Source organism: Zingiber officinale, chromosome 4B (genome assembly GCF_018446385.1).
Source record: "Zingiber officinale cultivar Zhangliang chromosome 4B, Zo_v1.1, whole genome shotgun sequence".
Classification (NCBI taxonomy): Eukaryota; Viridiplantae; Streptophyta; class Magnoliopsida; order Zingiberales; family Zingiberaceae; genus Zingiber; species Zingiber officinale.
In genome coordinates this window covers 63274328-63297315 of record NC_055993.1, presented here as the reverse complement: position 1 = coordinate 63297315, position 22988 = coordinate 63274328, and the positions used below count along the sequence as shown (strand labels likewise).

Genomic DNA, 22988 nt, shown 5'->3' with positions numbered 1-22988 from the left:
ACTCCTCCTGGAACACCACAGTGGAATGGTGTATCCGAAAGGAGGAATCGTACCTTATTAGATATGGTACGATCTATGATGAGTCACACAGATCTTCCGACATATCTATGGGGATATGCTCTAGACACGGCAGCTTTCATACTCAACCGAGTTCCATCAAAGGTCGTGATAAAGACACCATATAGGATATGGACTGGGAGAGATGCCCATGTGTCTTTCATGAGAATTTGGGGTTGTGATGCTTACGTACGACGTCAAGTCTCAGACAAGTTAGGACCCAAATCTGACAAGTGCTACTTTATTGAATATCCCAAGGAAAGTAAGGGATATTACTTCTACATTCCCAGTCAGCACAAGGTAGTTGTGGCAAAGACTGGGGTCTTTCTAGAAAGGGACTTTGTTTCTAGAAAGACTAGTGGGAGCGCGTTCGATCTTGAAGAAGTTCAAGATGCGAACAATAGCACTGATGCCTCGATGGAAATTGAACTGGAACCACAAAGTGTTGTGGATGATGTTGTTCCACAAGGAGTTGAGGAACAACAACCGGTTCAAGTAGACATACCTCTTCGCAGGTCTGATAGGGTACGTCGTCAGCCTGAGAGATACTCATTTCTCTTGTCTGACCATGATGACATTGTGCTCATAGAGGATAAGCCTACCACCTATCAAGAAGCTGTGATGAGACTAGATTCCGAGAAATGGCTAGAAGCCATGAGATCCGAGATGGAATCTATGTACACCAACCAAGTATGGACTTTGGTTGATCCACCTGAAGGGGTAAAATCCATTGGGTGCAAGTGGGTCTTTAAGAGAAAGACTGACATGGATGGACTTATCTATAAGGGTCGCTTGGTAGCTAAAGGTTTCAAGCAGATTCATGGTATTGACTATGATGAAACCTTTTCTCCAGTGGCGATGTTTAAGTCCATTCGGATCATGCTTGCTATTGCCTACCATGACTATGAGATATGGCAGATGGATGTCAAAACCGTGTTTCTGAATGGAAACCTACTCGAGGATGTGTACATGACACAACCTGAGGGTTTTGTAGATCCACAGCATACTAGTAGAGTATGCAAGCTGCATAGGTCCATTTATGGACTAAAGCAAGCTTCTCGGAGCTGGAATCTTCGATTCGATGATGCGATCAAACAGTTTGGTTTCATCAAGAACGAAGATGAGCCTTGTGTCTACAAGAAGGTTGTAGGGGACATAGTTGTCTTCCTCATATTGTATGTGGATGACATACTACTCATTGGGAAGGACATCCCTATGCTTCAGTCTGTCAAGACATGGCTAGGGAGTTGCTTCTCAATGAAGGACTTAGGTGAGGCATCTCGCATTCTTGGGATACAGATCTATAGAGATAGATCTAAGAGATTGCTTGGCCTAAGTCAGAGTACATAGATTGACAAGGTACTCCTTTTGTTTGCCATGCAGAACTCCAAGAAGGGATTTCTGCCGATGTCACATGGCGTGAGTCTTTCGAAGACTCAAGGTCCCTCTTCTAGAGAGGAGAGAGACCGCATGGATCAGATCCCTTATGCCTCAGCCATAGGATCGATCATGTACGCCATGCTATGTACTCGACCTGATGTCTCGTATGCTTTGAGCATGACCAGTCAGATCCAGGTGAAAGTCACTGGATAGCGGTCAAGAATATTCTTAAGTACTTACGAAGGACTAAAGAATATTTCTTGATATATGGAGGTAATGATGAGCTAACTGTAAAGGGTTACGGTGATGCCAGCTTTCAGACCGATCGGGATGATTACCGATCGCGGTCAGGGTTCGTATTTTGCATTAATGGTGGTGATATCAGGTGGAAGAGTTCGAGCAGGAACAGTCGCTGATTCTACAACAGAAGCCGAGTATATTGCTGCATCAGAGGCAGCAAAGGAGGCAGTTTGGATCCGCAAGTTCATCACTAAACTTGGGGTGGTTCCTAGCATCGCTGACCCAGTTGAGCTCTATTGTGACAACAATGGAGCTATAGCGCAGGCGAAGGAACCTCGCTCACACCAGCGGACCAAACACATACTACGGCGCTTCCATCTCATTCGAGAGATTATCGATAGAGGAGATGTGAAGATTTGCAGAGTACCTACAGAGGCTAACATCGCAGATCCCTTGACCAAGGCTTTGGCACAGAGGAAGCATGATGGTCACACTAGGTCTTTAGGCCTTATAGCCTATACTGATTGGCTCTAGTGCTAGTGGGAGATTGTTAGTTAGAGCCCTAGAGCTAATCATTTGATGATTGTATGGACTCATGTATATCATATTCTTGTATATTAATAAAGGCATTTGTTTGGTTATTATACTTATTTATATTAGTGCCAAATAGACTAAGTATAATAGCGTCCTTGAGTAGAAGGTTCATACCTATATCAATCGATTAGTTGAATCGATAGTGAGATGATATAGGGAACACTACTCTAAATCATTCCTAGTCGAGTATTAGCATTCAGGGACAATGTTAATACAATAAGACTAGCATGTAGGTCAGCTCGATGACTTGATCTCACAAGTCATGGATATAGAGATATCAAGCTGACACATGGGTATGCATTAGAGAATGTATACTGAATGACCCGCCATGAGAAAGTATCATGGATCGTTATATGAGTGTCATATACTTTCTCATGTGGCTATTAGTATGACTATTAGTCCTTAGACCTGAAGTCACCATGGATCCCTACATAAGGAGTTATGTACTTTAGTTTCACAAACGTCACCCGTAACTGGGTGGACTATAAAGGCGATTACTGGGTATGTAACGAATTATGCAGAGGGATGTGAGTGATGTAGATGGAATCTATCCCTCCCATATGACGGGAGCGACATCGCTATTCTTGATAGAGTAAGACCACTAAGCGCATGGCCATGCCCAAATGAGTCAACATTAGATGTTGAGCTCATTTGATCGAGTGAGTCTACTTGGAGTTCAAGATTTAGATTGATTAGAGGATGACACGGTCTATGCCTCATATTGATCAATCTAGATGTCTAGGATAGAAGGACACTTGTCATTATTTTGTGAGGAGTCACAATTAGTAGTCACAAGGTGATGTCGGATCTCGACATTCTTGTAACTTGGGTAGTAATGATGTGTTGCTAGATACCGCTCATTACTTATGCTCCTAAATGGGTTTAGGGCATTGCCAACGTTACAAGAACCTATAGGGTCACACACTTAGGACAATTAGATGGAGATTTGGTTCATATGATGAACCAAGAGGATTAGATTCATTTGATGAATCAAATTGGATTAAGAGTAATCCTAATTGGGCTAACTTGAGTTTGACTCAAGTTGATTCATGTGTTAAATGAGTCTAATTTAGATTTTGACTCATTGAATCAATTTAATTTAATGAATTAGATTCATTATATTAAGTTGGCTCGAATCAAATGGTTGGATTAGATCCACCATGGTAGAGATTGAGTCAAGTTTGACTTGACTTGAGAAGGAAGACCAAAGGTCAATTTTGACTTGACCTTTTGCCACCTCATTGGTGAGTTGGCATTAGGTGGACCAATAATGGTGTTCCACATCATCATGGGTGCCACCTCATGGAAGTTACAAAGCCACTCTCTTAATGGTTTCATATTAATTGCAATTAATGCAATTAATGTGATTTTTGAAAGTGGCCGGCCACTTGGTTTTTGGGTGAAAAATTGATTTTTCATTCACTTGTGTGTATCTTCTTCCTTCTCCCTCTCAAGCTCTCCCTCTCCCTCTCCTCCCTTGGCCGAACCACATAGGTGCTAGCACACCTTGGTTTTTGGTCATCTCCATCTAGTGTGTCCGTGTGGATACTTCTAGAGGACCGGCGCTTGACGGTCTTGAGATCCGACATCATTTGGACGAGCGGGAACGCGAAGGGCATCGCATCAAAGGTATAAAGTGTTTTCCTTTGTAGATCTACTGTAGATCGTAAAGTTTTTAAACTCGTACTCGTATTTTCGTTCGGTTTTACCTTGCACGAGATCCGTGGTTTGGGCGATTCGGGGTTTCCGCGACGCGAAAAGCGGTTTTCGCGGCCCGAAGAACCCAACATATACAGTCCACGGTCAAAGTTTTCATGGAATAGGATACATCGATCCTTTATAACCTATCCAAGCCGACAATGATATATGGCTAAATCAGTCCTTTCCACGCCAGTACAAAACATGTACTCAAATGTGCTCTAGATATATAACTAAGCACAAATAACCTAAAGGTTCGAACCTCTAAAAATAGAGTATGGCAATCCTCTACTGATCAACCAACAAAACTAAATCATTCATCTACTAACTAATCAAGAATACCTTAATCCTCCACAAGCAACTAAGGTATATCAAACCACAACTACCCAACTCGACAAACATAAATCAGTCTTCTACTGACCGATTTAACAAGAGTAAATCAATATTTACTGACGAAAATTAACTAAGATAAAATGGTATACAACGTTGTCATATAACTAAATCAGTTCATGGGTCAATTCAACACTAATTACATCAACTCAAACTAGAAAATGTCAACCCACATAATATCATATGTATAAATGTGTACGACCCAAAAGAAAAGTCAGAATTTAAGAACATCAAGACACTCTCATCTTCATCCTCAAAAACATCAGCCCACACTATATCAGGTGAATCAATCTCCACTCCCCATGAGGGCAAGTTAGCATTCAAAATATCAATCATTATTTTTTCACATAGTCCCATATCAGAAGAAGCATATATCAAATTTTTTTTTTTATCCTGTTAACTAATCACAACTAACCAGATTCACTAAAATTTCATGGGCACACTCAACCGTAAACTCTCTAGCACCCATTTTATAATCTGAGCACCAACTATAATCATCAAGCCTGTAAATATCATACATGACACTCATTATGTCACCATCAACGACATCCCAAATATAAATCATCAAAATAGTTATCCACTAATAGATCATCAAAACAAATATCTAGTAATTGATCATCAGACAACCACATAACATTTATTCTCATAAATCATTAGAAATCAACATATCATAATATCTTATCTCACAATATCCCTCAACCTCAAACCATTCTCAACAATGATCAAACATGGTAACCCCCAATGACCAATTTCCATCGTACCTAGTACCCTAATATCCAAAAGATATGAGTATAAAACTCTCCTGGCTAAGTCCACAGGAATATATAGGTATCATCCACTACCCAACTAACAAAAGCAGAGGCTGGTATGTGCCTCCATCTCCTACGAGTAGTAATAGAAGCTAAAACTACTGATGGTATGATAAGAAAAATCACCAAAGACTATAATCCTTGATCTCTATTAAGGTCAATCATGCTCAATGGCTAACCCATCACATGTAATATGTGCTACTACAACCAAACAGGTACTACATAAAGAATGCTAATACCTATCATAAACTATAAAATTAAACATCATACCTATATGCCGTCTGGAGATGTTCCATCGCTGTCCAGTCCCCAAAATGACCTCGGAATTCCGTACGAGAAAAACAAACACCGGAAATCCATATAAATCCAAAACGGAAGTCCATAACATAATCGAAACGGACAAATCCGTGCAACCGAAAATAACTGCCCACACCAATATGTCTCGCAACTAGGGCTAGTATAAAAATATCCAAAATACCAAAAGTAAGTATCACACCCTGCTCTGATACCAATGAATTGGTATCAGATAAATCTCGAAAATCCAACACACGGAAATCCAACAAATATCGCCAAACTTTGGCGCTCTGATACCATATCAATTGGTATCAGGTTATACCAACTATGCAAAATACGAAAACAAAGATCGTAAAAATCCAGAACACATAGCAAGTATCGTATACCTGCTCTGATACCACTAAATTGTCACGCCCCAGAGGAGTCTCTGTCCGAAGAAATTTCGGCAGCATCTCCCCTGTACGGCGGACAATATGAAACTTTCTACATATCACATATACATCAGCCACAGGCGGCTGGAATGATAACAAAAATAAAAAAACAAACACCACGCAGTTTATAATGATATTCAGCCTCTGGCTGTCACAACCACGCAGTTAATAATAGTAATCAATAACAATAGGACTCTGACTCGAAATCCACCCTACTCCACTACACTCATAAAGCTCAAATCCAACGAACTCACCTCTTCTGGCAGGCACGTAGTAGAATGAAATCCAATATCATATCAAAAATCCATCAAAAGGTATCACTCCATACAATATCCATAGGAAAAATCCAAAGACAATACTAAAACAAAGTCTGATATAGAAAAAGGCCAAAATAAAACAAATAACGAACTAGTAGAGAACTGACTCTACGTGCAGATGGGGGGGCAGCGACTAGCCTCAACTTGAAAATATCAACAATGGAGGCGGGTGAGTCCAACACTCAGCAGTACAACTGATATGCATAATAAAACAAATAACAGATAACATTAACATACAGTCTCCTGAATACGAGAAGGAATAAATGCAACTGAAACGAAATCAGGAGATAACTGTACTAACCGGGATCAAGGTATAAAGGTAACAGGTCGTCAGACCGAAGAAATCATAATCCTGTATGCATGTCAATCAAATGCATCCATACAAATGCAACATATAAGTGCAGCAATCATAAACAATAAAATGCAATAAATGCATATGGTGACCGTGCACTCGGACATCACTGCTCCTGACAGTGACTGAGTGGACGGAATGCTGTCGGAGTACTCCTGTCCTCTGGCCCCAAATCATAAATGGGGGAGCTCAATGCTCTCATCTCCCGGTACACAATGACGGGGAGGAAAAAAAATCTCTGCCGGCTACCACGCTGAGTCTCCTGACCAACGGAGCCAAACAGAGTCCACCATCTGCGGCCTACCACGCTGCTACCCTATATGCCAACGGAGCCAAACAGGCGGGCGGCCGGTCCTCACGACCAACGAAGCCAAACAGCAGAACCGCCACACACCAGCCAGATATACAACTAATCCATGGGTGGTGTGTGCAGTACATGTAACTGGCGATGGGCTCAACCATAGTGGAGCCGATAATCGCACAGCATGCAAACATGATGCATGATACTAAGCATGACAATCTCATGAATAGCATAGCAAGGTCCATACATAAATAAAAGGTGTACCACAAGTCAATGTATCAGATGGAAGGTACACAAACAGATAGGGTATCACATAAACCCTAGGTCCTGAACATGATGTATCACATGGTTGGGTCACTACCGAAAGCATGTATGGTCAGATAAATAATAACATGCAGTGCATAATAAACAAACAAACAATATGTAACAGATCATGTAGTGACCAACCGAATCAAATGGAAACACAATTCTTGCTATATGTTAAACACTTTATCATGCATATCAAAAGACATAAGTCAAAGTACCCGCCTCCTATAGAAAGGATCCAATCTTGTCCAAATCCGACGTCGAGATGCTCGTCTCACGTCAAAGTCTTATGTTATCAAACAAAAGGTCTAGTTTAGCTAATTCTACCATACAACAACTAGTCAAACTAAATTCTAATCTAATTAAGAAGTTTTAAATTGGATCCAACTAATCAACCCAACACAATTAACGAACCCTAATTAAATAAAATCAGTGGGTTCACAAGGGTTAGTTCCTTAACCCTAATCATCCTAGCATAAGGATTAAACCTAACAAACGGAATATCACTCACCTGAGTTGAATGCCTCAGTCGAATATCACAACCACTAGTTTGTACTGATATCAAAGGGTTGCTGGCTGGAATTTCTGCCGTTAAGGGTTGTTAGCTGCTGGAACAAAACAAACCAAATCAACAATTCATCTTACAACCTATTCTTACCTCACTGTTAACCATCGGATCAAGCAGGAGGTCACTGATGTGATCGAGCGGCGCCCATCAGAAGCAAGGCAAATCACAGCACTTGCCACGTTTGCTCAGATCAGATCGGAGAAGAAGAATAGGATACTCGACGGCTAGGTCAAGTCTGGGTTGGATCAGCAGCCGGAAAAGGGCAAGAAGGCCTCGCGACTGCTGGGATGACGGCGTCGGTGGCATCAGGAACAAGCGACGCAAGAGGAACTAGGGCACAGAGAGAGGAAAGACTTGAGCACTCCCGAGATGGTCAGTGTCGTGCTGGCGTTTTGTGCAACGACGACACGCTGCAGATCTAGGGCACCGCAGAGTGAAGAAAAGGGGGAAAAAGGTCGGCGTGTCGTGTGCTCCAGGAGGAGAGGGAGTCGACCGGCTCTTGCTCCGGTGTTGGCGAGGAGGCGATGAGGCAGAGGGGAAGAAGGATTCGGCCGGCGCGGGGGCTCGCGGTTAGGGCTCGGAGGAGATGGCGTCGGGCGAGAAATGGGATGCGGCTCGGGTGCGCGAGTGAGAAAAGAAACGGCGAGGAAATAAAGAAAAAGAAAAAGAAAAAGAAAATAAATCTTTTCCTTATTAAAACAGGGTAACCTAAACAGGCCTTTCCCGGACCTTATTTTTTATCCCCGTTAACTTGTCCATACGAGCTCCGAAAAATTTTCGAAAAATTTCTAAAAATTCCGAAAAATTCCCTTATCATTTTCGGTATTTTACACATAGTTCATACATTACATCACATTATAATGACCTCCAATATCCTAGATCTAGAGGATCTACTCCATAGAGTAGGAAATATAACCAAGAGATAAGAAGTAAAGTAATCTACAACTCAAAACATAAAGAGAAGAGAAGAGAAGGCTTATCCATGTAGCACCGGTCTTCTTGGATGCAATCCTTGCTCCCAAGGTGGACAGATCAGCGAAGATGAAGCTTCTAGGGTTCTCCCAAAGGGGAGAACCCTTCCCCAAGAAATGGGGCAAGCCCCAAGTTAAAAATGAGTGAAAAGGGGAGAAAAACTCCCTTTATAGCAAAGGACACAGCCCCTCATGCTTTCCACCACGGTCATGTGATTTCACACGGTCGTGTGTCAAGATCGTGTCTTACTTGTAGAGACTTTTATCATATCCTAACATGGTATTCTCGAGTTGAAGTCTAAGTAAAGTTGTAAATCTTGAAATTATCTACATTTCGATATAAAGATCAGCCCAAAACTCCAATCGAGCAAAAGGTTATGATCATTTTACTTTTGATCTGCAATGCTAAAAAGACATGGTCGTGTTAAACACTAGTTTGGTGGAACGGCCATATGGGTTCCACACAGCCACAGCCTGCTTCATCTTTGAAATTTTCACACGATTGTGTGGATTCCACACGGCTACAGCCTGCTTTTTCACTGGTTCATTAACACGGCCGTGTTGATTCCACACAGTCGGAGCTTGCTTGCTCAGCTTTATGGCATGACTATGTGGGTTCACACGGCCTCACTTTGCTTCGGCTCTGCTAAAGAGGCATGGCCGTGTGATTTCACATAGCCATGTCTCATGGCCCATGGGAAGAAAACTTCACCCTAGTATAGCCATCAAAGGAGGCTCCCTTACAGTGCTCGCGTGAATCTAACGTGAAGTAGTCAAACATGATGGCTCCATCGCCGGAGTCACGCTCCTGCAAGGGTTTTCAATCGTCCTCACTGATGTAGGGGCCCATTAGGATCTCTCAGTTATGAAAACTCGAAATAACCTTCCATGGTGGGCTGGCATTCAAGAGTAGAAAGAAGAAGAGGCAAAGAGAGAGGAGATCGAAAGAGGAGAACGAGGATAATATGATGTTATGGTGTTGATTTTTGAATGAACAATAATAAAGAAGGGAGGATGTAGGAGGGTAAAATGGAAAATAAAGTCAGCCAAGCTATATTATTTGGATAATTCCAAAATAAAATACTGAAATAGAGAAAACGTAAAACTACCTATGCATTTTCATAAATTACCATAGTATTATTATAGTGGCTACTGCCCTTATTGCTATAATATAAAGCAAAATTACTTTATTTTAATCAAAATTATTGATATATTAAAAATACATCACTATTATTATGGTCATGTCAGTTATGGTCATAACTACTACTACAATATTGAAATAATTTTCACTAAATTAACAAATTTTACTTAAATTTATTTAAGTTAGTATAATAATTTTTACCAAGTTAGAATAATTTTGCCGAATGTTTCAACAATAATTCACCAAAGGACTCGCTTAGACTTTGAAAAATTCCCAAGTCAGATACCATACTTCACATTTTATTTTATGAAAATGCGCTAAAAACTCCAAATTATTTTGAGCATTGACCAAAATAGCTCTAAGCAATTCTAAAGGTGAAACATCAAACAATTTGACCCAATAAGATTACTTTCACCCTCCTGAAATCCTGAATCTTAATCCAAAAACTCGACTCATACCCCTATTAATTTAGAAAAAAAATAAAAATTTAATCTCATTTACTTTTAACACAGTATGATCTTACCCATGCTAAAGTTTTAAAAGTTCATAAGCATTTAAGTCATTAATGAGTTTGAGAACATGTTTAAGACCCTTAAAATTACAGTTGATTGCCAGAGCTAAGATTGCATAAGACTGGATGTGAAAGCACATGCTTACGAAGCTGGAAAGTAGATGGGCACAAGGAAGACAAACAGCACCCATCGTCTTACATTTTGTATGATTTGCGAAACGAGCATCAAGAGAAACGAGCATCAAGATAAGAACAACAGGGTTACTGCTCAAACAACTTCCAACCAAATTTTCAACTTCCCCAGCTGATATCCAAAACAAAAACCAGTTTAAAACAGATAAATCAAACTCCATATAAATAAGTTGTACAACAGTTTGAAGATAATCTACTGCCTGGTGGTCAGAGACCATCAGATCTATCCTTTCTTTTACCAGTCACATGCCTCGTGCTATTATTGAAAATGTTGCTACACTCGGGTGGAATAATCGATGATTCACTAATTGTTTGAACCAAACTGTCAGTTATATCTTCCAAAGGACCATGGGTGGATCCTTGTCTCCTAATACAGAGCCAAGTTCGCTGTTGCTCATCGTCGCACATCTCATCTAATGGCACGTGCCATGAACCTGTTTCAGATTCCTGAAAAGAATAAATGGATGATTAGCGTATAGTTGCAGAAATCTCTGATAAACTTGTATCAAAAGTCTTCTAAGAATAAAATGAGATTCTATGAAGGAGCCTAGAAAAGCTACCTGAATCACTACAGAATATGGAGGTGGCATCACGAGAGTCAATTTACCCTTCACAAAAGTATACCTGACCTGGATTAGGTTCCATAATAAAATTATTACTCTCAAATATATATGCAAAAACATATATAATAAATAGAGCGAACTGTATAAAGCAATAATAGGTTGATTGTAGCATTTACCGGTCAATATAATTATTCTAGCAATCATTACAGATCAACAAGCTAAAACAAATGCCACTCAAAGGAAGACATGCCAAGGAAGAATGTTATTTGAACAGACCTTGCTTATAGCACAACCTAATTTCCTATCCTCAGAACTATCCTACTTTCTTCATTCACATGTCACATATTAATCAATTTTAAGCCATAGGTGATCTTGAAGAAATAATAAAGAAAAAAATAAATACTTTAACTATAGTGAGACTAGTTCAGGAGTTCTGACATCCAACAGGATAGAAAATTATCCTGTGGGTTGTATTAATTCCGTTGATTCAAACACTAATTCCATTGATTCAAACACGAACGTCGGAAATAATCTTCTAAAACCAATTGATTTAGAAGAATACTAGAAAATTTGGAAAAATAAATAATAAACAACACTATCGAAAATATTATAACTCTTAACATTAACTAAACAATTATTTAAATAGACCCAAAATCCTAATATGCAAAAGACAAAAATAACTCTAGGAAAAAAAATTAACAAAAAAGAAAAAAAAATCTTCAGATCATCCTACATCAGGAGTAGCCCAAGAGGAAAATTCTCAACCATCAACTCGGCAATCCTTTGTTGTGGACAGGTGAGTGCTAGATATAAACTAATATGTTTGACTACTTAAAAAATATGTAGCAAATGCTTCTGTTACATCTATTGATGTATTAGAATCACAATCTTCAATTCCTTTAGCGATCAAAAAGTTAAGAACTGCCGTTATTGCAAGCAACTGTATTCCATAGCTTCTCTATCTAATCATGAAATTGATTTGTATACTGATGGTTTGTTAATTCAAGAGCCTTCTTCACTTCTAAATCCACTTGCATGCTAGTCCAGATAATATCAGCCCTTCTTCAGATCAATAGTGTGAGTGAATTCAGAATGTGTCAAGAATTCTACTACTTGTGGGTTCTCAATATAAACACAGAGCGCACGATCATTATATTGAAGCACACGTGTGGTTGGAGAGGACTACTAAGTAAAAGCACAAAGATTCCTTAATCCAAGCTGTTGGTATTTTTCAAATTCCTGGATAAAATAATTTTCTAGTGTATGGAACCAAGCTGTGAGCCTTGCAGAGCGTTGTTTGTTCTCCTCGATGCAAAAAAAGAAATCGCGAATGGATTCTTCCCCATAATGCATGTCCTAAGTTGGCCACAGCAGTGAAAAGCTTATAATTACTGCAAGTTTATTATCACTGTGTCCTAAAGCAAAGCCCAGTTCACGCAGTTCTTCAAGATCTTCATTTATTTTAATTTGTGCATTGCTAAGATTCCTACCCTGCATAAAAATATCTACAACGAGCTCAACAAACTCACCACTTTCAAATTTGGATTCTTCAATCATCATCCTCTTCTTCCATGACATTTTCATCAAATCCGTTATCATCCATCTCATGCTCATCATGATCTATGTCAAGATGAGAAGTTTGATGAACTTCATCATCCTCCAAGTCATTCCTGTCTTCATTATCTTCATCAATTTCTTCTACTCATCCCCTAACATATTTTCATCAATGGATTCATCGTCTTCCTCGCCACTAAATCATCAACCGATCTCGCTCATGAAGTCGCTAGAACAAAGTTTGAGTGTAACCAAAGGGAAAAAAGTGGCTTTTCATCTTCTTTTTCACCTTCCCTCAATCAGTGATCTTGGCTTTGCCCTATCTGTCACGTGATCGTCGCAATTGCTCCCACCATGCTGAGTCTCGATCTTTGAGTTTGATGGCAACCAATTTAAATCAAGCACATCTTGATAATAAAAATTCTCTCCACTTTACTAATCCAACCAACGAATTCCTTTGCTTGTAATGTTTTAGGCAGATCAACCCAAAAATCAAAGTTCACATGGTGCTCCTCTTGACCACGACATTCTCGAAACTGAGCACAATTGTTATATGGATTTTTAAAAGCGGAACTAGAATCATGATAAAAGATCACATGATCATAAAAATCCCACGCCACCAGACGTTGGGTTAATTTTTGACTAGCCTCTATAAATCCTCAATCTTCAAATCCTAGATGCTATGATTATGATGTGAGGCTTGATTATGATGTGAGGCTTCCTTAATCGGAACTTACCTATCACAACCATGACCACAAACCATTGAAGTTGTTAAGGCTCTGATACCAACTAACGCCTAGTAGAATAGAGATTATCCTGTAGGCGGTATTGATTCTATTGCTTCGAACACAAACGCCAGAAACAATCATCTAAAACTTGTCGGAAAAATACCAAGAAATAGGAAAAAGGTAAATAAATTGCACGGTCAAAAATATTATTCATCCAAAACTAACTCTAAAATCGACTAAACAATTATTTAAATAGATTCAAATCCCTAAGATGCAAAAGACGAAAATAACCCTAAAAAAAGAAATTTTAACAAAAAAAAGTAAAAAAAATCTTCAAATCCCCCTACATCATATTCGACATCATAGAATCAAAAATTTAAAACTTAACCAAATTCACCCAATTAGCTGCAATCAGACAAGTCTTCCTTAAAGTAATGGGCTTAGTAGTCATAACCAAAGAACATAATTGCTTCTGAAAACAAGATGAGAAGACAAACCAGCTCAAACATTTCTTTGACTTAGTCAAATAACCATTCGGTCTCAGTTTTAGCAAACACATGCCTATGCAGTGAGAGATTATATTGTATTTGATAGTGGTTAGATAAGAATTATGTAGGCTAAACTAGTTCCTAACAAGTCAAATTAACCCAATTAATACTGTGATATATATAGAGAGAGAGATGATATGCTGCCTAAAGCTTAGTACGTGGTCGTCAGCGACATCTGACATGGGCAATCTGACGTGGCCAAAACTTAATTTTTATAATCTCTCATATGCATGCAACAACTTTTTTCTCTTTCCTCTTAAATTAAAATATAATTCAATCTTCTCTCTCCTATAATTACATGCAACAATCACTATGGTACTGATGCGTCAATGTTGTAATAGCTACAATGTAGTAGCTGCTATAACGGTGCAGTTAAAAATCAACACCAAAGTGATTATTGCATGCAATCATAGGAGAGAGAAATAAAATTTTATTTTAATTTAAGAAAGAGAAAAAAGTTGTTTATTTTAATTTAAAAAGAAAGAGAAAAGTTATTACATGCAGATAATAGAGGAATTAAAAAAAATAGATTTTGGCCATGTCAAATAGCCCACGTCTGATTTCGTTCACGGGAGGCGTTGAGCAACATATCAATTTTGTGTGTGTGTATGAGTCATGTCAATCGTCATGACCAAAACTTATGGTCCATATCTTCCAGTTGATCGGCAAGCAAAGCACGTCAAGACATTCCACTTCTCATTTCGAAGCAAAGCACGTCAAGACATTCCACTTCTCATTTCGACACCATCAAGACATTATGCTTGATCTTCATTCTCCTTGTTAAGGCAACGTTGAGACACAAAGTAACAGATGAAGAATCATGGATCAATTTAGAAATTTAATTTTTATATATTTTAGAGTAAATTCTATATGGTTTTAATTTCTAAGAGTAGTTAAGAGTTTGTTATAGTTATAAAGGCAGTCTGGTGCAATATGAGGCACCATGGAAAGGTCACATCACATTGGGTCTATTATATGCAGTCTTACCTTGCATTGTAAGAGATTATTTCGCGACTCGAATCCGTAACTACAAGGTTACACCACATCAACTTTAAGAGTTTGTTATAGTTTTAAGAGATAAATTAGATCTTTTAAAAAGTTAGTTATAACATTAGATATAAGCTGGCATTTATAAGACGACTTAATCTTATCTAAATTCTATAAAAAGGAGTTAAGATCTCATGTATTAGCTTATCTTTCAATTTAATATTTTCGTTTTGGTGAGTTGAGAGTTGTGTTTATGTTTTATGCAGGATGATATTTTGTGTTACCAAATGATATCAAAGTTGAATTCCTGATTTCTAGTAGTTATGTTGTCTCATATTTTCTTTAATAATATTTACCTCTTTGATGAATTGAGAGTTTGTGTTTTGTGTAGGATGATTTTTCATGTTGCATCAAATGATATCGAAGTCAAATTCCTAATTTTTTTCAGTAATAGTGATGATATCTTGCTCCTATCTTTTTCTTGTCCCTTGAAGATGTCCAACATGATTTTCCACTCAAAGTTTGTTCCTTGTATCGACGTAAGAATGTCATAGCAAACTTTTCTATTCCACTTACCATATCCATGCCCCCTTCCATTACCCATCCATTAGATAGATCTCCTCCACCTTCCTTCAATCCAAAGCCCCTTAAAGAGTCTCCTCCCATGTAAGGCTGAGTATTCAGTTAAAATCAAACCAAATTAATCGAACCAAATTAACCGAAACCAAACAAACTGAACTGACCGAATTTTCCAATAAAAACATAACCGAACCGATAAAATATCAATTATTTTGTCAAAACTTGAATTACCACAATTTGTCAACAATTTACCGATTAGTTAAGATTTATAAGTTCACTTTTAACTAAATTTTTTAACAATTTACCAATTAGTTAGGAGTTATAGGTTCACTTATTTAGGAATTTTACAGATTAGTTTTTTAATTTTGGTTTATTCGGTTTAACTAAATAAGAGATTTTAAACTGAAATTGAACTGAATTAAATTTTTTAGAAAAAAATCCAAATTCTGAAATAACCGAACCTAATTTTTAAACTTGATTTGGTTGGTTTATTTGATTTAACCGAACTTTTGCTCACCTCTAATCCCATGTCCTTAGAGAGATCTCATACCACCAATAATGTGGTTTGCACTGCCAATCACCTCTAGCGAATACACAAAATGATCGAGCAACATGTTTCTTTAATTACGCAACCACTCTACCGCCCAAACATCCTCTTTCAACATCCACACTCCACTCAACCCACCATGGCATACCGCCGTTGTGATTCCATGACCAGCAACACAACCCATAACATGCACGATTCACACCAAGCAATAACCTCCTTGCACACCTCCCCATTGGTCATACCAAAGAGCAACAATCTCTGATCCCAACGTTGAATCTCCCACTTTGGTTCCTGCCACTTTCACAACCCACACATTGCCTCCTCTACATGTCTCTTCATCATTGTGTGACAAGTTTGATCAATGGCAGCATTCTAAATTAGATTTGACTAAAGCCCCAAAATCTAGTAATCACTTAGTGTAGCTACAATAAAACACAAAGTACTATTGCTACAATCGGCCTTGCTAACATGTTTTTTTCCCCTCTCTTTCCCCTCTCTTTACCCTGTAAGGTAAATCGGTCTTGCAATCAATCGGCCTTGCTAACATGTTTTTTTTCCTTTCCCCTCTCTTTACCTTCTTTTTCCCGTCCTCTTCCCTCTTTTCCTTTCCTTTTCTCTTCCATTTCCCTAGGGATTTTTTTTCCACCATTGATTCCTTTCCTTCCTCAATCTACATCTCAGAGTAAACAAAGCTTAAGGTTTGGGACGTGTTTGAGAAAGAACACATGTAATCACACAACTTAATCAGACACAACCTTGTAACAACTTGACCAACGAAGTTAGTTCACATAATCCCAATAGAATTGTTACCTCTAGTTTTGAAAATTATTTTTGTCTATTTAGTTGGTAATTTATATTTCTGACATTCAATTAGTTTTGTATAATCCCGACAACAAACTATTTTTGTATAATATGATATATCCTTTAGAAGAAGAAAAATCATGCATTATTTCTTGTCCTCGTTGAACCATCATCTTTTGGAAAAAACTTACAAATACGCTTATTTAGTTTAGTTATCATTCTTCCATTATTGTGCCTAATTTATGGTTCTTTTATTATAAACATCAATATTTATTATAAGCTCAATGTATTGCAGAAACTCTCACCCACTATTAAATTATCCTATTTCTTGAGAAAACTTCAGTCACATTTAGTCATGTTCCTGATATAGCAAATCAATATGACAACAAATTTAATAGGAAAGAAACCCCTACTTTTGATGGGATCAATGGATTCTAATATATGGTTAATTAAAATAGAAGACTACTTTGACTATCATGACAAGACTTCGATTGAACAAGCAAAACCTCAAGCCATGTCAAAGTTTCAGTATTTGACTGAAAGAAAAAGATGTATGGTGTTGATGGTGGCATGTATGGTGTCAATAGTAAATTGGAGGTGAGATGAAAAAGATAAAGAAGAAAAAAATAAGACAACTATATAGTTAAGTTTAATATGTTTACTTTTCATTTGGAATGCTACCATTTTGATATTATTTTGTATGGAAACCAACTATAAAAAAATAACATTACATTATGTAGGTCTCTTGCGGCCGACTAGAGGAGGGTAAATAGTCTGCACAATAAATTCAAACAAAACACCTTCCTCAAAACCTATAGTTTCATTAAAATAAACACTTGCATAAAGAATTAAAAACCTAATTAAAAGGAAGAGAAACACAAAGAGTTACTTGGTTTGCACCCAGCAGATTGCTAATCCAAGGAAATTAAAGCTCACGAAAAATCTCCTTTAGGTGGAGTAGCCTCTTACAGTAGTCAAAGCTCACAATTACAAAGTTAAACTCAAATGGAATCGTTTTCAAGTGTTGTCTTTAGCTTATGGGATCAGGACTGTATTTATAGCCCTGATCAGAGCGCTTGAAAGGATTCCAGGCGCCTGGAAGGGATAAAATTTTATCACCGTCACAATGGATCGCGACAGCTAACTTTGCGATAAACTTTCTAGTTCGAGTGTCTGGACCCGCTCCGAGCGCCTAGACTTGCTTAAACTCGATCCGCATTCGAAGGCGCCTCCGAGTGCGCCCTGGCACTCGAGGTGGTCCGAGCGACCGAACCAGATCCGAGCGCCCGGAGTCTGGATGCCTGGAATTGCTCCAAGCGCTCGGACCACAGTCAACATCCAATTGACTTTTCATCTGAGTCATCCGCTCCAGCTCCACTCGCTTAGGTGATTTCGACCATCCAGAATAGGGCTCACCCGAATCCCTTTTGCGGCCTTCTCGAGCAACATTCCGCTCCGGTTTCTCGTCCTTCGGAACCACCACGCGCTTCCTTCTCGTTCGTCAATGTACTCTTCCGCAACACCTCGTCCCTCGGACACATCGAGTCCGTCGACTCTCTCCCGTGTCGTCCTTCTCACTAGTTGCATCTCTCGCTCGACCTCCTGTGCTCCTAAATTCCTGCACACTTAGATACAAGGACATCAAAATATAACAAGGCGTAACTTGACTTGATTAATCACATCAAAACTATCAAAGGGTACTTACAATCGCCCTTTTTTGATGTGAGCAACCCCAAGTTAAGTTCGACAAACAAATAACAGTTATAAAATTGCAAGTACATGTTTTAAAAATTATACCCTCCCCCTAACCATAATCTTTAATTCTCCCCTTTAATCACATTAAAATGGGGTATTCCATTAAAACAACTTTAAAATAAATATAAATCAGAGTCTAAGGGTAAAAAAAACTGACCATCATCCAGAAAAGATCAGGAAGTTTAAATTTTGGAAATTTGAATAAATTATTTTTGGAAAAATTAATTAAAAAAAATTTAGACTTGGAAAAATCTTGAAAATTTTTATAACAGTTGAATAGTCATATATAAAGCAGACATAAAAATTTTAAAAATATATATATTATTTTAAGTAGAAATAAATTTTTTCTACATAAAGACATATTTTTCAAGAAACTGATTAAAAATAGTTATTAATCTCGAAATATTTTCTGAGAATGTATAATAGCAAGTAACTTTGTAAAAAAAATAAACTTTCAAAAATTAAATTTTCGAGAGTTTTTAATATTAAAAATTTTTATTTAGATAAATCATTTATAGAAAATTTACCAATGGTCAAAAAATTTTGAAAAAATTCTCTTAGATAGAGAAAATGATAAAGTTCTACATAAAATTATATTTTACAAAAATAACTCTGCGAGATATTTTTAAATAGACAAATATAATTTTTCTTAAACAATTCATACAAAATAATTTAATGGTCAGAAAAATTTGAAATTTTTTCTATTGATAAGTGATGAAATTCTCTTTCTCAGAAAAATTAAATTCTAATTAATTTCTAACAGAAATCATGCAAAGCAATTTATTTATAAGAAAAAAAAAACTTTAAAAAATAAGGCATGCATAACAATTTAACCTAAGCATGATCTTGGAATCCAAAATATATTCCTTTCTGATTTGGTTCTTATGATATCTATAATACCAATTAAGTCCTGAATAATTTCAAGCTAGTTGAACATGTGAGTATGCAAAATTTTTCAAATTTTCTATTTCTATTTTCAACTTTTCATTTTGAATTTTTATCTTGTCAAAATCTTCTAATCGACAGGATGTTGCTAAGGTTAGTTTTAATTCATCATTTTCCTTTTTATTTTTTCTATTTTCAATTTCTAATTTACAAGCATTTTTCGATGATATTTTTACGAATTTAAATAACTAGTCAGGAGGTAGAGATCGTAGCTGACTTACCTTGTCGATTTCTGATGCTCCCCCTTAGATCTGCTTTGCTCCCCCTTCATCGATGCTCTCGATGCTCATTGCGGAAGTTCAGCTTGGGCTTGATCTCTGACTCTGACGACGTTTCGTCCCACGTCGCTTTTAAATTTTTATATTTTGACTGGATTGGCTTCTTGTTCTTCTCCTTGTTTTTCAATTTGGGACAGTTGTCTTTGACGTGCCCTTCTTCATCGCAGTAGTAACATCTTATCTTTCTTTTGCTTCTTTTATCCTACACTTGACTAAACTTACTCGTTTTAAACAACTTTTTGAATTTTCTTACCATGAATGTCGTTTCCTCATCGTCGAGGGGCGTTTCGGATTCTGGTTCATCTATTTTTGCCTTTAAGACAATGTTATGCTTGGGCTCCTTCAGATATGCACATCTAGTTTCATTAACTTCAAATGTAGAAAATAATTCTTCTAAAGTACTTACCTCTAGATCCTTGGAGATGTAATATGCATCTACTAAGAATATTCATTCAAAAGTCCTAGGAAAGGCGTTAAGCGCGTACCTTAGCAAATCTCGGTTGTTACAAAACCAAATTTCATAATCAGTAATAAATCAAAATCTGTCTTAAAGAATACTTCCATCTTTTTCTTCCAGTTCGTGAATTCCCCCTCGAACTTCGGTGGGTAAATGCTCGGCACAACCATCTCTTATGCTTCGATCGACGGTTAGTCCTCTTGAAGCGTCCTTGCTCTGATACCAATTATAGGTCCCTTGCGGCCAGCTAGAGGGAAGTGAATAACCTGCACAATAAATTCAAACAAAGCACCTTCCTCGAAACTTATAACTTGATTAAAATAAACACTTGCATAAAGAATTAAGAACCTAATTAAAAAGAAGAGGCACAGAAAGGGTTCCAAGTGCCTGGAGGGGTTCCAAGCGCCTGGAAGGGTTGCAAGCGCATGTATTTATAGCCCTAATCAGGGCGCATGGAAGGGTTCCAAGCGTCTGGAGGGAGATAAAATTTTATCCCCGTCACATTAGATCGCGATAGCAAACTTTGTGATAAACTTTCTGGTCCAGACGCCTAGATCTACTCCGAGCACCTGGACCCGCTTAAACCCGATCCGCATTCGAAGGCGCCTCCAGGGTGCCCTAGGCACTCCAGATGGTCCGAGCGCCCGGACTAGATCCGGGCTCCCGAAGTCTGAGCGCCTGGAATTTCTCCAAGCTCCCGGACCACAGTCAACATCCAGTTGACTTTTCGTTTAGGTCTTCCACTTCAGCTCCCCTCGCTTAAGTAATTTCGGTCATCCGGAATAAGACTCACCCGAACCTATTTTCCGACCTTCTCGAGCAACCTTCCGCTCTAGTTTCTTGTCCCTCGAAACTACCGCGAGCTTCCTTCTCGTCTGCCAACGTACTCTTCCGCAGCACCTCGTCCCTCGGACGCACCAAGTCCGTCGACTCTCTCCCGTGTCTTCCTTCTCGCTAGCTGCGTCTCTCGCTCTACCTCCTGTCCTAAAGTCCTGCACACTTAGACACAAGGACATCAAAACATAACAGGACCTAACTTAATTTGGTTGATCATATAAAAACTACCACAGGGTACTTACATATTAATTTTCGCATGGCATGGGGTGTCGAATGTTGACATAAATAGATACTTGTCGACACAATTGGCATGATACATAAGACATTGTCTCGGTGCCCAATAGTATCGAATTTCGGTAACTTATCGGAACGATATGTTTTAACTATTTGGCCTAACACAATATGAGATTTTAAACCATGATTAAATCTGCTAAGAAATAATAGCAATATGTTAAACGTTGTTTTAAAATAAAATGTTAACTTAGAGAAATATGTGTTCCATCATGCTTTGATGATGATCTATATAACAAATTTATAAGACAAAAAATCTTAAGTGTAGCAAAATATTGATCATAATTGAAAATTTATGCAGACGTAGTATTAGCAAAGAATCTAGGTTGACCCTTCGACCCTAATAGACTTAGATTATAAAATCAAAGAGAATGCAACTCATTTTCATTCATTGTAATGGATGATGCTTATTATAAAGTCAAAATGATTGAATATAATCTTGAATGTAAGAAAATTTTGAAGGATTAACCAAAAACAGACTATCTCAAGTTAAAAGGCTAGTATATTATTGAAAAGTAACACCTACATTGACAATAACATCCAGAGCTCCTACCTCACCTACAATCCAGAGTTAAAAATTAAGCCTATTATGAAAATCATTTGTTGAGTTAGAAGATCCTTTTAATAATGTGATCTTGATTGGTTACGACATGAATTAAATCAAGCACAGTGGGAATCAACTAAGAAGATTTCTCAAATTATTTGTCCACATAAGCTAGTTGAGAAGAGTTCTCAAGTTGTTCTTTTGTCCAAGTGGTTATGGCAGGATTGAGTGATCTCTTGATCAGCACCCCACTAAATTTTAGGGACATGTAGTGATATACATGATAGAGAAACAAATTGCATGGTAACTGCAATGTCACATGCTTTTATAAAATCCTTTTGTGGAACTTAAATCCTGGAATAGTGGGTAGTGTTGATATATTTCTGAAGGCCATCTTGGCTTGTGTGCCTAGACCAATAAAGTCGAACTTCATCAGGGTTATGGGTTTTGCATCTAGGCCACATAGCGTTATGTCCTAAAGTCCACAGAACCACATGCACCTTTAGTTCTTGGCATGTGATGTTTGTAGCTTGGATAAAGGATTAAAGGATAATTAAGAGTTAATGATATTGATTAATAATTAATTGGTGATGGAGATCAAACACAAGTGTAACATCACATGGATGAGATTTAGTCTCATCTAACAAACAAGTTATTATGATCAAATGGATGAGATTTGATCTCATTTAAGTTTGTTTGGCTTATATCTGACTAACTAACTAGATTTGTTATGCTTATAACAAAGTTTATTATTTAGCTAACTGAATTAGTTACATTTGTGCGATTAAGATTTAATCTCAAGTTGGAACTGAATAATCCTAGTAGCTTGTAAAATTAGGATAAACCCGCCAATATTGATACCAAGCCCGGATGAAAAAGGGCAAGGATTGCGCATTAAGTTGCTAGCCAGCATGGACTTTCAAGCAAATGTTCAATGAATGAATTCATCAAACTATTGTGCTAATGTTAGGTTGTTGTCAAGAAAAAATATATTGCAAGGTCCAACTGTAACGTCTCGGTAA

At 37.8% G+C, this 22988-nt stretch overlaps 1 protein-coding gene across 1 annotated transcript in view; it reads right to left on the bottom strand.

Moving 5' to 3' along the window:
• Window positions 1–10621: 10621 nt before the first annotated feature.
• LOC121975090 (proteinaceous RNase P 2-like) overlaps window positions 10622–22988 on the bottom strand; it is a 42254-nt gene continuing 29887 nt past the window's right edge. Inside the window, exons 5-6 of the mRNA XM_042526489.1 lie at window positions 11113–11181; window positions 10622–10999 (exon numbers count right to left, since the gene is read on the bottom strand). Of these exons, the coding sequence (XP_042382423.1) occupies window positions 10760–10999; window positions 11113–11181 (309 nt within the window). The 3' untranslated portion in view covers window positions 10622–10759. The remainder of the gene's footprint in view (window positions 11000–11112; window positions 11182–22988) is intronic.